This window comes from Ananas comosus, linkage group 6 (assembly GCF_001540865.1).
Source record: "Ananas comosus cultivar F153 linkage group 6, ASM154086v1, whole genome shotgun sequence".
Taxonomy (NCBI): domain Eukaryota; kingdom Viridiplantae; phylum Streptophyta; class Magnoliopsida; order Poales; family Bromeliaceae; genus Ananas; species Ananas comosus.
The window spans coordinates 11,352,531-11,366,601 of record NC_033626.1 but is presented as its reverse complement, the minus strand read 5'-3'; the positions used below and the strand labels follow the sequence as shown (position 1 = coordinate 11,366,601).

The window sequence follows — 14,071 nt, the reverse complement described above, 5'->3', positions numbered from 1 at the left end:
ACAATTGCCTTGTGAATTCATAAGTGATGGGCCTTAAGCTAAAAATATATAAACTCGATAAACTCCCCATACAATTTACTATTAAAATATTTGTCACGATATGTCCCAAAACTCCGGCTTCTATAGTTGACAGTTTAATATAGATCATTCATGTAACAAATGAAATGCAAAGACTACAATGTCCAAAGATCACCAAGACGTAGATACCAGATCTAAAAGGACAATTTATATTTAAAAATGTCATCTTAGACAAAGTACTGCATTAAGTATGGAACAAAGAAAGTCAATCACCATATGTTAACAGCATATCTAATGCTTACCACAGTCGTTAACTATAATTCAAACACCGAAAAATGAAGTATCTAATCCTTGCCGAATGGAAGCTCTTGGTTTGATTCTTTGGTGTTAAAGTACGAATCATATCTTGGTCAGTTTAAGATAGAGCCGACACGAGGAGTACAGCCAAAAGTTCTGATTAAAAAAAAAAAAATCAAAGATAAATTTCGGCAAAGTAATCTACTAAATGAAGATTAGTTTTGCTTCAGTTTTCTGAAGGGCTTTGCCGCAGTTCGTTTCTGTCGCAGAAAGGAACAATTCAAGATTATTTCAGTCAATCTTACTAAATTTTGGCATAATCTAATGCAGAGATATTTCCATTGCAGAAAGGGTTTTGCTGAAGTTCTCGTTTGTCAATCAATCAGATGAGAAAATTCATTTCAAAGGTACTGAATAAGAAATAAATAACACGTCTTAATTCAGAAAATAAATGTGTACAGTGCTTGGAAGTATGAGCACAATATTTAAAACAACTAGTCTTAATTTAGGAGTTAAGCATCTGAAAAAGGTTAGCTTGGTCATAATTCTGTCAGAGATATGAACATGGAAATAGCAGACAAACTTGATTGGTTTGCTTACTGGCTTCACAAAATTCAACACTAGTTGTCTCAAAGCATCTTTCTCACGTGTTTCTCATCAAAGAATACGACTATAATACTGTCATTTTAGAATATTACCTACCAAGCTGAGCGGGGTTTGAAGTATCCGGCCTGAAGACTGAGTAAACAAGTGTACATCTTCTAGATAGTGGCAAAATTTTTGAAATGACACTTTTTTTCCATGTCTTCCAGCTAGTCTATTACCTAAGTTAACTTCTTCTTCTTTTTTTGAGAGAAAGGTAGTATGCTACCCACTTCGTTTATTTCATTTAGAAATAAACTTAGCTAGAAATGTGAATCAACTAATATTCGAACTTGGATCTCGGGTACCAACCACCAAGCTCTTTTGCCACTTGCGCTAGGGACGGTTGGTATTACCTAAGCTAACTTAAATGTTCCATTAAGTACATACACAAATCAGTTGTAAACTACAGTGGAACCATTCTTTTCCTGAATCCAACACATTAATATTGCAACCCTCCAACGTATAGGTAGGTCTAGGGAAGTCTCTTTAGCAATAGATACCAACGTAGACCTAAAAACTACAGTGACAGTATTGATATTGAGTATAATTATTTAACAGCATAAGGGGACATGAACTCAAAAGTTGAGAGCTCCGTTTCACTATCAAAGATTTGAAGAATACAGAAAAAAATAAATTATTTCCAAAATGGAGCACTAAACCTCCTGACACTATAAGAAAATTGATCAAGACTTACATTAAATGCAGCGTCAATACTCAGTAGAGGCCCAAAAATTTCCACCAGAAGGTTCCAACAACTCCCCAGATCAAAGCATTAACCATGGCTGTTATAAAACCTAACTTGAATACATCAGGAAGATCCACATAGCCAGCTGCACGAAAAAAGGAAACAAGGGTTATTAAAGCTGCATAATCTGACCAGGGGTTGAATTCTGGTGCAAAATGGCTATAAAATTTTCAGCAATTCAGTAGAGTAGCAGCTGACCAGATCCAACAATAGTGTTTACAACTTACATCCATCTTATTTCAGCCAATAAGAGAGTATGATTTTTTTTATTTTTTATTTTTTTATTTTTTGAGAGAGAGATAGCATGCTATCTGCTTTGTTCATTCTTTATAAACAAACTCAGCTAAAAATATGAAGCAACTAGGCTTCGAACTTGGGACCTTAGATACGAACCATCAAGCCCTTAACCAAACTGCACCAAGTACGGTCAGTAAGAGAGTGTGATAGTTGATTGGTATTCTAATTACGATGGCGTTTTAGGAATTCAATCTGAAACTCAAAGTAAAAGAAGCAAATACAAGCCAATATCATACATGAACAAATATGAACCAAAGAGAAGTGAGAGGGAAGTAACCTCCATAGTATACAGCAGCCTGACCGCTACTGTAATGTGTTTGGGCACCAAAAAGATTTGTATTATATGCTAAAGCGAGTGCTGCCAATACACCAGGTACACCAGCTGCTAAGTGCATAGCAAGAAATGCCGAGTAGAGGGCTCCAACATGCCCAGTTTGACTTGCAAATAAATAGTGAATAAAGAAGTACGATGCCTGAAGAACAATGAACGCCACAGGCCAACTCAAAGAGAAAGACTGTAGATACTTGGCCACACAGTTGGACATCCATGTCACTATTCCAAGGTTTGTGAGCTGCCCAGCCATTCCAACTAGAACTGCAAACCAAGACAAGGTATCCCATGCGGACTTCTCACTCAAGCAATCATCCCATTCCAATACACCAAGAAGGAGAAGAATGGATAATCCAAGCATGGCTGCAACAACACTTGCAATACCAAGAGTCTCTCTGTAAAAGGAATCACATATTTGTATACTTCAGAATACTTACAAATGCAAAAGTTGCAGGAAATGAGACAAAATATTGATGCTATTTCTCCATGTTTTTTCCTTGAAAATAACATCTAGAATTGAGGCATTGATTGAATAACAGGTCAACAAATGTTTATACGCGCTGCTCATATTCGTAGGGTCAAAAAGCATTTGTAAGCATAGCTAGAGAGAGGCGCAATGGTATGTTTCTTTGACAGGAAAATTAAAAGGGAAGATTCAGTAAGTGAATCTTCGAGTTTATTTGGCCTGGGTGGAGCATTTGAAAAAGTGCCTTCTCAATAGAGTTGTTCATAAAATACAAATATCCTTTTCCTATAAAAACTGCCACCAGCAACTGGCTGCACTAGCAGCAAGCTCCAATTGAAACCTCTATTTTTTTATAACCGAGAAGTTCATTTCAGCTTTCAGCCATAGCAAAAGATCCTGTCCTTTTGCTTGCAAATACCTGCTACTATTTATTGGAGAATAGATTAGATAAGCGCTAAATAGATTAGTACGAAGTATGCACAGCGAATTTGCAGCCTCCACTTCACTTGTAGCACAGAGTGCATAATCAGGTCAGAACAGGCCCTTAATGAACATATGAAATTGAAGGCACCTTACTCTAGCAGTACATATACACAAAACTACCTATTTGTGAGAGGTACTACTTACCCAAAAACCCATAATGAAACAGCAAGAAGCATGGTACATATCATCACCACTTCATTCTTTGTCATAGGGCCCATCTGTTCAAGCTTTTCCGCAGCTAAAGCAGGTGCATCTGGTGTGTCTTTGGTTTCTGGAGGAAATATTTTGTATAATAGATATGGAGTAGCTAAAAGGGAAACAATGGCAGGCAAGCTTGCAGCCTTGAACCAAGATACCCATGGACTAGCAATTTTAACCCCAAGCTCCTCTGCTAATTTCAGACATAAGAGGTTTTGAGCTGCAGCAGTCAGGAAAAGAGCACTCGAGTTACCAGATGCCTGCCGTGCATCAAAACAAAAACACATGAATAAGTCCTTATGAATATTCTTGTCAAGAGGATGAAAATGTCTAGAAGATTAAGAGAAAACCACAAAAATCCTCAATCTGTTGTATACTCCATATATGCTAGATGAAATCAACATAACTAATTGACCACTATAGGTAAATTTATCAATCTTTCGAGTGTTTAAAAGACAGAATTAATGGTCCGTTCCTCCTGTAGGATATATTAGTTCCTGCCTAAGATTTCGGTCACTTATAATACCATTAGGCCAGTCCTAAATTCATAGGTTTAGCATTTATCCAGATTCTAGAGTTTGTTCCATGCCCTTTTGTTCAAAAAACCTTCACCATACAAAGCTCAGCGTTAGTCCATTGACAAGGCTACCATCAAAAAGATCGTTCAACATACCTCTGAAATCATAACTACCCATAGCCAGAGGATAACCAGGAAGTGTCCATATGAAAATTTTCATTCCAAATTTTACAGGGTAAGTCAGAAACATCAAACATATACTTTGCTAAAACAGTGTTGAAGGTTCATTCTCATGTACATTCTCATAACCATATGAAAACAGATAAATCGAATTGTTGGAGTAATGGAGTATGTTAGAGCATGTCGACTAACATAGATGTTAAATAAATACTACAGTGGTCTCTCAATATAAACATCCCGCTGCAGGCTCTGTGGAACAAAAATGAAGCAACAATAGTTGTTTAAAAGAATAGACACTTGGAAATGTTTGGCTCTACTATTTGGCATAGTGTTGTCTGACGAAATGCTAGTTGAGTACTACTTCTAGGAGAAGCACTATACTAACGTTTTTCCGACAGCTTCTCTAGAGCAGGAGTAGAATTGTTAAGTTGGACTTTAATTTGCTGGGCTCAAAATCTTACTTTAGCTTCCTGTTGCAACAGAAGCTACAGATTCTTTTCCCAAACACTCTAGTAAAGTGGCTACAGCTAAAAGCAAAACGATAGGCAGAGCCGCACAAGCACATCAAGGTGTAGCATTTCAAAAATATGTTGCAACCCTAGTTAGAAAAGTTTAGGAAATTCTATATCAAAAGTGATCATCAAAAACGCCACTAATTTAGCTTTTTGAAAAGTCTGTATTGTTTGCACCTTTTCACTTTCAAAATTAGAGAACACTTACAGTTTGATATTATACATATAATGGGTAGTAATCATTTACTAATCAACTCATCTCCACTCCGCATAGAAGTTCAAAAAGCATGAGTAGGTTTGCTAGATACCTAGATTCTAAGACTTCTCACGCCGACAGTAGGCCTACCTGAATTCTCTTCACGTCTTGGAAGGATGGATGAAGAAGCCAAATCGAATTGAAGTTAGAATTCACTCGGCACAAAAAGCATGCATCAGGCCACTATTATCTTCTCACATTATTTTGACAGACAAAGGGATCATCAGTTATGTGAACATGGAATAACAGGACGAATTTCTTCATTAGCATCTACTTTTCACATCAAGTACCAGTGTACCACCAAGCCGGTATGCAGAAATTGCGGTACATGATCCAATCATCAGTAACAGAATGTTCATAATGAGACGCTAGATGCAAAATATTATTAACACAAAACAACCTGAAATTAGTAAAAGTACTTAATTTCGGCATGCAAACGAGCTAACCTGGAATTGAGACTGAATCAAATAAGATCCGAGCTTCCTCGCCGAGGGATCACCAGGCCGGCTCCCGGCCGAGAGGGAGAGCGACTTGATAATCGGAAGGAACACTCCGCCGGCCCTGGCGGTGGTGCTGGGCATGGCAGGGGCGATGCACGCCTCGCTGATCGTGAGCCCGTACGAGAGCCCCAGAGTGCTCCTCCCATTTCACGAAGTAGGTGGCGATCCGGTCCCCGAGGCCGGTCTTGACGAATCCCCGGGCGAAGAAGAAGGAGATGACGATGAGCCAGATCACCTCGTTGCTGAAGGCGCCGAACGCGGCGGCGAAGCTGAGCGTGCGCGTGAGCACGGCGGTGGTGAGGCCGAGGAAGGCCCAGGCGCCGACGGGGAGGGGACTCAGGACGAGGCCGGCGATGGTGGAGAGGAAGATGGCGAGGAGCTGCCACGCCTGGAGGGAGACCTCGGGGGGCTTGGGGACGAGGAAGCGGACGGCGAGGCCCACGGCGAGGGAGATGGCGAGGGGGAGGGGCTTCGCGCCCTGCGGGGGCGGCGACGCCGGGGGAAGCGGCGGCGGAGCGGATTGGGGATCGGGGGATTGCGGTGGGGGAGAGGAGGCGGCGGCAGCGGCTCGGAGCGGGCGGGTGCGGGCTCCGGGGGCGGAGGAGGGGAGGGCGGTGGCGGTGGGTGGCGGGGCGGAGCGGGGGTGGGTGCGTGAGGGCGGCGGAGGCCGCCGCCGGCTCGGCGGCAGCGGCGGCGGCGGAGGAGGGAGAGAGCGGAGAGGGGGACGGGGCGGGGATCGAGAAGGTGAGGGGCGCGCTAGGGCGAAGCTCTCCATGGCCGATGAACGGAGAGCCCGAGAGAGAGAGGGGGGAAGGAGAGAGCAGTTGAGAGGAAAGACTATATGGTTTTGGTGTGCGGGATACCTCAGCATAAAATATTTCCTGCACTCGGTGTATCAGTACACTCCGTGCACCGCTCTCTAATCACACTCGGCGCGTGGGATTAGAATCAAAATCAAATTTAATAAAAATTTATCTGCACATATCTAAAAAGTTAATGAACAAAACAAAATGGGCACCTTGCTATCTCTTACCTAAACAAAAAAACTATAATTTGTAGAAGTTTATCCTTTTGAAATCAAATAAATATGAAAAATAGTGATATAGAAACAATCATTATTTGATTTATAAGCACCCGTTTGGTTCGGGGTTAAGGGGTGGAATAACCCCTTAACCCCGAAGTTATTTTCAAACACCCAATTTGGGAGGTGGGGTTAGCTAATCTCACCCCACCTCACTACTCCAACCAAACAAAATACTATTTTACCCACTATCCTTTTTATCCCACCTACTCCAATCAAACATTATTTTATCTATATCTGGACTAAACCCAATTCTCAACCAAACATAAAATTACTCTAACCTCACTTTAACTCTGAATTTAACTTTATCCCTGGAATAACAAGTTTTTACTTAATCCCGAACCAAACGGTGGCTAAAAGAATCAGTATGCTAAAGTTATGCATTTTGACATACACACAATCGATTATAATTTCGAGACCTATATTTTAGTGTTTTAGCCCGTCAGTGATGACTGAGACGTATGTGTACACCAAGTGCACGCAATCATTTCTCAAAGATGATTGCGTTGCCTAGGACAAAATGAACGAATGAGCGAATGAGAGAATGACACGTCATGCATGGTGACAGTAATAGTTGCCGTTGCACTACGTGGAAGATAGTATCTGAGACGAAAACCTCAGTTGACGCTCCAAATTTACTTCAACATTTGTGCGTAGAGAAAGAAGTAACGAAGCCTGCAATTGTTCAAGCAGATCCTGAAGCATTTGAGTTAAAAGAGTAATGCGATATCTCTTATCGATTTATGAACAATTTACAAATAGAATGATTCTGCGGGTGAAGATTTACGACATTCAAGAATTTACACGATTTACGGAGAAGTAGTGGGCCTTGCTCTTCAAAAACTTCGCTAGGAGGAGTGCAAGGCGGTCTCAATAACAAGAAGAAAGTTTTTTCTTTCTCACTTATTCACATAGGATTTGAAACATCTAATTACATATCTTCACTGCAACTACTGTATTGCTTTTGATTAGTTTTTTTTTTTTTTGGTTATCTCACTTGATATAATATGATTGGTTCAAGATATATCCTAGACATGCGAGATGCCGATCAGGCCTGGCTAGCCCCAGGCTTAAAAAAGTCTGGGTACTAATCTCCAAGGATAACTAGTATGGGGTTTTGGGCCTTCTAATCCTACTACTCCAATTTTACATAGGCCCATAAAAAAGAATCTAATAAGCTTCTAGCTTGGGTCTTGATTTTGGAAGTTAAGGCCTTGGGCGGAGATTAGACCTTGATTGAGTTTGTTTGGATACATTAACATCTTATTTAGCAAATTTTTTTATTTATTTGCGCATTAGCAGATTTATAAGAAAAAAAAAAAAGGCTAGTTTTTCAAATTATTTTTGACAATTATTTTGATAGGACATATAACAACTTAATTGATCAGAATTAGTAACTAATAAAATCTAAATCACTGCTTCAAAATACTTACAATAGTGCTAAAACTCTTCTACATAATCCAACATGGCACTTTTGAGGTGTCACATGGAGCCTCTACTTACAAACTGTTGGTTTTATGTTTTAATCTCCCTTGATTTGACTTTTTGATCCTTCCCGTATGCAGAAAAATTTAGAAGGGGAATTAATTAATTTAATGCAACAGTGGCGTGCACTGCAACTCTCATTGTGCTCTTCACGTTTAAGTTAATAAATCTATACTATAATAGATGAAGAGCTTAACAAAATGGAATTAGTACTCCCTTGTCCTGTTATATTTTGATTTGGAAGCACGTACCAACTGATGTGTCAAAAATTGCTATTTAAAAGCCATAAAGTATTTGAATACCAAAGGAAATAAAAGAAAATAAAATAATCTCTATTTTCCCATTATTTATCCAGTTCAATTGAAATTACACGTGAAGTTAATCAATAAAATATTAATTCCTTAAGCGCTTATTTAGGTGTGTAACAAGTCCTACGTACTGAAGGTTCCAGCCTCTACGAATAAAGCTATCATCCGAAATGTGGCTCAATCAATTCATGTGGGTTTGAGTCTGGTTTGGACCATCAATATTTTACAAATTTGGTTATTTTCCAAGCTTATGCACATGTTTGACTAGGGTCATATTCCATGACTCATATGCAGGACCTTGTTATAGATCTCTTAGCTAAAAGATCATTCTTATAGAAAACTATGAAAGATAATCTTAACAATTTCACTGTGCCTATGGTGGGAATTAAAAATCAGCACACTGAACTGAGTTAAGCGTATGTAAAACATCATAATTTGAGACCAGCACATAGATACGATGCATTACAATTGTACGACAAAAATATCCTGTATAGTTGTGTGTGATCTGTCTCCACCAGATATATCACAATACATTATGTAATCGGTCTACAATATTTTCTATAATATATAACTTTCGATCCTTCTTACGTCTGAATTTGAAATATTTTAATAGGTCCAATATGCAGACTTAGATTGAATATGAAAATTTTAAATCAAATTTGAAGTCCAAAGAATTCGAATTCAAAAAACCTCTATTCCGATATACCATGAAAAATAATATGAAATGATTTTAATTTTCCCTACCTATCGGGATGGATGGCCCCCTCTACAAAAAAAAAAAAAAAAAAAAAGGCCAAATTCGGTCCGCAACTCTTCGTGATCTCACGTCGCTCATCATTTGCGAAGTCAAATTTTATTCTAAACTAGTATAATCTCTTATAAAAAAATAATATATAGTAGTGTCACACAAAAAATTATTAAATATAAAAATATTTAAATATTTTTCTCTAACAGTTGAAGTTTTTAAAATACAGCAGTTGTTTCATATATTTAATATAATATCAGAGTAAAAAATTCTGAATTCAAAGTAATGTGTCAGGCTTCTAATATTATTAATTTTCTTTTATTTAATTGAAGCCAATGTCATGAACCTAGCCAATAAATAAAAATCTTGATTAATTCCAGACGTGAGAGAAAATATTAAAAATAAAAAAAAAATAAACATCATTTTTAACGGTTTAAAATTTTAAAATACAACAATTATTTCATATATTTCACAAAAATTACAGCTTCTGCAATAAACAAAGATTCGATCACAAGATTGCTCGAAGATACCATCATATGTACCATAACGGTAATCATCCATTCGAATCGTGAACGCGTTTTCTTTTTTTCAATATTATTATTATTATTGTTGTATCACATACATACAATGCACGTCCCCTATAAATACTCAACCTGAGCTCCCCTCTTTCCTTCGAAGAATTAAGCAAGAAGAGCTCCTAGAGCCCCAGTTAAACACACACACACAGGCATTAGATCCCATTCTCTCGCTTTCTCCTTCGGCGATCACACCTAATTGAGAATGGCGATCTCTCGCTTTCCCCTCCTCGCCACTGCGGTCGCGCTATTCGTCGTAGCCGCCTCCGCACAAGGCCCAGCACCAGGCCCGTCCCCGCCGTCATCTCCAGCCCCTACACAGGCTCCTCCGCCGGCCCCGCTGGCTCCTCCGCCGGCCCAGACGTCTCCTCCGCCAGCCCCGATGGCTCCTCCGCAATCTCCTCCAGCACCGGCCCCCGCCCGGCCGGAGAAGGCCCCAGCTCCAGCTCCCAAGATCGCGAAGGTGACGCCGCCCGCCTCGCCCCTCGTGTTTCCCCCCTCCCCCGGCCCCATGCCATCCGACGCCCCCATGTCCCCTGCCCAAGCCCTCCGCCCCGCCTCTTGGATCATTGCCGCCACCGCCGCCGTTGCCGCCGTCGCCTACGCCTTCTAAATTGTCTTCAGAGGATCGACTACGTACGTACGTGCCCTTCTCACGTTCATGCAATATATATATATGTGCGTGACTAATGATTGTAATTGTTGGGTTATTAATTAATCTTCACGCACTATGCACTGTTATCATAGTATTGAGAATTTCGTTTCTTTTTTTTTTGTTTCTTCTAATTTTTGTTTCATATTGTATTTTTTATCTGCCGGATTTGATGAGTAAAAGCCACTGCTAAGCGCCTACAGTGTTCTTTGTAATATTATTCCTGGTGTAATTCTTTCTCTTGTATTTCCTTAGCAATAAAAGAAAAAAATATATAAAACTTATCTCAACTATCACTTATTTTAATTTTACCATCTAATTAATCTTTTAATTTACTTAATTTGAGCAAATAATAACTCTTTAATTTTAAAATTTGAATGCTTCATTTATTTTTATGTATTTAATTCATATATTTTATATAATTAATGTGACTATAAATTATTAAAGTAAACAATTAGTTCAAATTTTTTTCATCCGAAGAGTCATCAAATAAATTAAAATAAATAAATTAAAAGATTAGGTACTAAAATTAAAATTTTGAAAGATTAGATAATCAAATCAAAATGCTCTATACTTCAAATAAAATTTTATACATTTTTACTTAATAATAATAATCTCTACATTATTTAAAAGAGAAATGTTAAGTCTATGATAAAAAAATAATTTTAATCTCATCCAAAAATATCTACAATTTACTTATCCCTTTTAGATTTTAGTTAAAAATATTATTGATATCGTGCTAGCTTTTATTTTTATTTTTTTTAATGAGTAAAAAAATGTTTTTCACGCACTAATTGGGCTGAAGTAAAATTTGTAGAATTAGTTATTGGGTTCGGGCGGGCACATCTCGACCCGTTATCTTTATTGGGTGTGATTTGGGCTAATTCTTTCGTCTAACTATTCGGCCCATATCTTTATATTTGTTCTAAGTGTCTTCTCTGGAACCAAGGCATATCTAATGTTAGCAAGCAAAATAAAATAGGCCTAAAAAAAATATGTCATAGCTAAACTATGAACTAATCTTTCAAAATTTTAATTTGGCTATCCAACTTTTTAATTCTTTTGATTTAAATCTATCAACAATACTTTGACTTTAAAATTACTTACTTTAATAAATTTATAATTGCATAAGATATAAATTTTAAAGTTGAAATATCAATGACTAATTCAAATTAAATAAATTAAAAGATTGTATAACAAAATTAAATTTTTGAAAGATTAGATAAACAGTTCGAAATGGTGCATAGATTATATAATTTCTACACGTTTTTACCTCACTTTTTTTTTTTTTTTTTTTTTTTTAAGTCGGCCATTACGTTCCGTATGTACGTAGTTTCCACACTGGCGCTGATGTAGATTATGTAAAGTATTAATTTATTTCCTTTTACGGGTCATTTGTAGGTTGAACCAGCAACCGCAATTATAGGCATATGACTTTATCGGGCTTTTTTGCAAATAGCCCCTAACTAATTTTTTTTTTAAAATTGGCCCTATCAAAAATTTATTTGCAAAAATGACCCTGGTCCCACCACGTCCGCGCCACGTCAGCGCCACGCGGGCGGGGCTGGGCCATGTGTTTAAGTTGAACACGGTGAACCATTCACCGTGTTCAATACAAGGTTTTTGTATTAGACACGGTGAATGGTTCACCGTGTCCAATACAAAATGGTTAACTGCGAGGTATTTGTATTGGACACGGTGAATGAATCACCGTGTCCAATACAAATAATTGAACACGGTGAATGATTCACCGTGTCCAATACAAACATTCAAAACTTAGTCATTTTTGGCTAAGTTGGAGGTATTTGTATTGGACACGGTGAATGATTCACCGTGTCCAATACAAAAACCTTGTATTGAACACGGTGAATGGTTCACCGTGTTCAACTTATACAAATGGCCCAGTCCCGCCCGCGTGGCGCTGACGTGGCGCTTGCGTGGCGGGGCCAGGGCCATTTTTGCAAATAAAATTTTGACAGGGCTAATTTTAAAAATAAAATTAATCAGGGGGCTATTTGCAAAAAAAGCCCGAGACTTTATCAGATACAAATCGTACAATGAACCCAATTATAGGTATATGACTTATACAGCAGATACAAAGCACATACAAATATACAATATAATCAGCAAAAACCATCCATGCATTGGTCCACATAAAAGATAACCCTAGCTACCAAATGGATAATATATAGATCATGGATGAGTATTTATGATGTGTTTTACTGGGAAAAATAAATATCTAGTATTCTATTGTATGTTCTTGAAGCCTCCGTTTGGTTCGGGGTTAAGGAAAAAGTAGCTATTTCAGGGATAGAGTTAAGTTCAGGGTTAAAGTGGGGTTAAAGTTTTTTTGTGTTTGGTTGGGGGTTGGAGTTAGTCTAGAATAATGAAAAATAGTGTTTGGTTGAAGTAGGTGGGATAAGAAGATAATGATTGATAAAGAAGAATAATGATTGGTTGGAGTAGGTGTGATAAGAAAGATAGTGGGTTATTATGAATAGAAAATAGTGTTTGGTTAGAGTTTGGTAGGGTTAGATGGGGTTAGCTAACCCGGGATAATTTATTTGAGGTGGGGTTAGATGGGGTTAGCTAACCTCACCTATTTTTTAGAATGTTTGGGAATAAAATGGGGGTTAAGGGGTTATTCCACCCCTTAACCCCCAATCAAACAAGGGCGAAAAGTGCGTAGAAACTTAATTAATATGGGATATAATTGCCTAGGGATAAATCTAAGCTAAAAGGGCTTCCTTACACAATAGGACTTTTAATTAAAAATAAAATTTAGTGGGGAGAGGAGCCTCACTGTTACGTATCAGTTTTGTCTCTATCAAAAAATTGGTTGGATCGTCAGAGTAGCAAATTTTAGGAAAGAAAAGAAATTGAATGAGGAGAGCCTCATTCTTCTTTATTTGACTCTTTATAAATCCGTCATCTAACACGGTGTTGAATTTGAGCAAAAATTTTTTATATTGAAATGATCCATTAAAATTCAGACATCCGATAAATCATACAGCAAATTGGACTATCTCAATAAATAAAGTTCCTCAATGAAATTGCGCTTATCATTAAAAATTCAGAGAGCCTACCTGCTTCGTCTTCATTATGTTACATGCTTTGTTCATTTTTTTCAAAAATGAATTTAGTATCAATTATCAAGTTCTTTGCCGCTTTCGTTAGAACTGTTCATGACCTAACCTATCTATAAACAAAAAGTTACATATAATTGCCATTGCCAGCCAGCTTGTTTGGTTTGAAATGTGATGTACCTAGGTGGGCAGAATCTTATCTTCTCTAGGGCAATTTACATCAATACAATTAATCAGTTTTCAATGCTGATTCCAAAAGCGCATGATTCGCCACCAAGTAAAATCAAGAACAAAAATCTTTGAATTCCTGTGAATACCCTTTTCCTCACTACATTTTTTTTTTCTTTTTGGGTTAAACTACACAAATGATTCCTATACTATTCTAAGGATTGTATCTTAGGACTCAAACTTTTATTTGTTGTATTAGGATTCAAATTGTAAGACATGCAATTAGGTTGGACATCCTTGTCATTAGTTAAGTTAAGTACCAACAAAAAAAAAAAAAAAAATCTATCAAGATATATATCTTAGTGTTTCAACCTGTTATGCATATTTTATTTTTAAAAAAGATTATAGGAGTAATGCCACCTATACATTATGTCTTACTCATTCAAAAATGAATATTTTTATGCGAGTCTTATTAAATTTGTTTAATATTAAAATTTTAAAATAGGTGTCTAAACTTTTGGAAATA

General features: G+C 37.6%; 2 protein-coding genes across 2 annotated transcripts; one reads left to right on the top strand and one right to left on the bottom strand.

Moving 5' to 3' along the window:
• On the bottom strand, window positions 406-6,220 carry LOC109712132 (dicarboxylate transporter 2.1, chloroplastic-like). Its single transcript, XM_020235556.1, is given in 6 exon segments — window positions 406-471; window positions 1,655-1,790; window positions 2,280-2,728; window positions 3,427-3,740; window positions 5,392-5,587; window positions 5,589-6,220. Coding segments are annotated over 5 exon segments (1,707 nt in total). The 3' UTR covers window positions 406-471; window positions 1,655-1,674.
• Window positions 9,729-10,581, top strand: LOC109711954 (vegetative cell wall protein gp1-like). The gene has a single exon (XM_020235336.1). It carries the CDS (start codon window positions 9,845-9,847, stop codon window positions 10,250-10,252), a length of 408 nt encoding a protein of 135 aa, XP_020090925.1. The 5' UTR covers window positions 9,729-9,844; the 3' UTR covers window positions 10,253-10,581.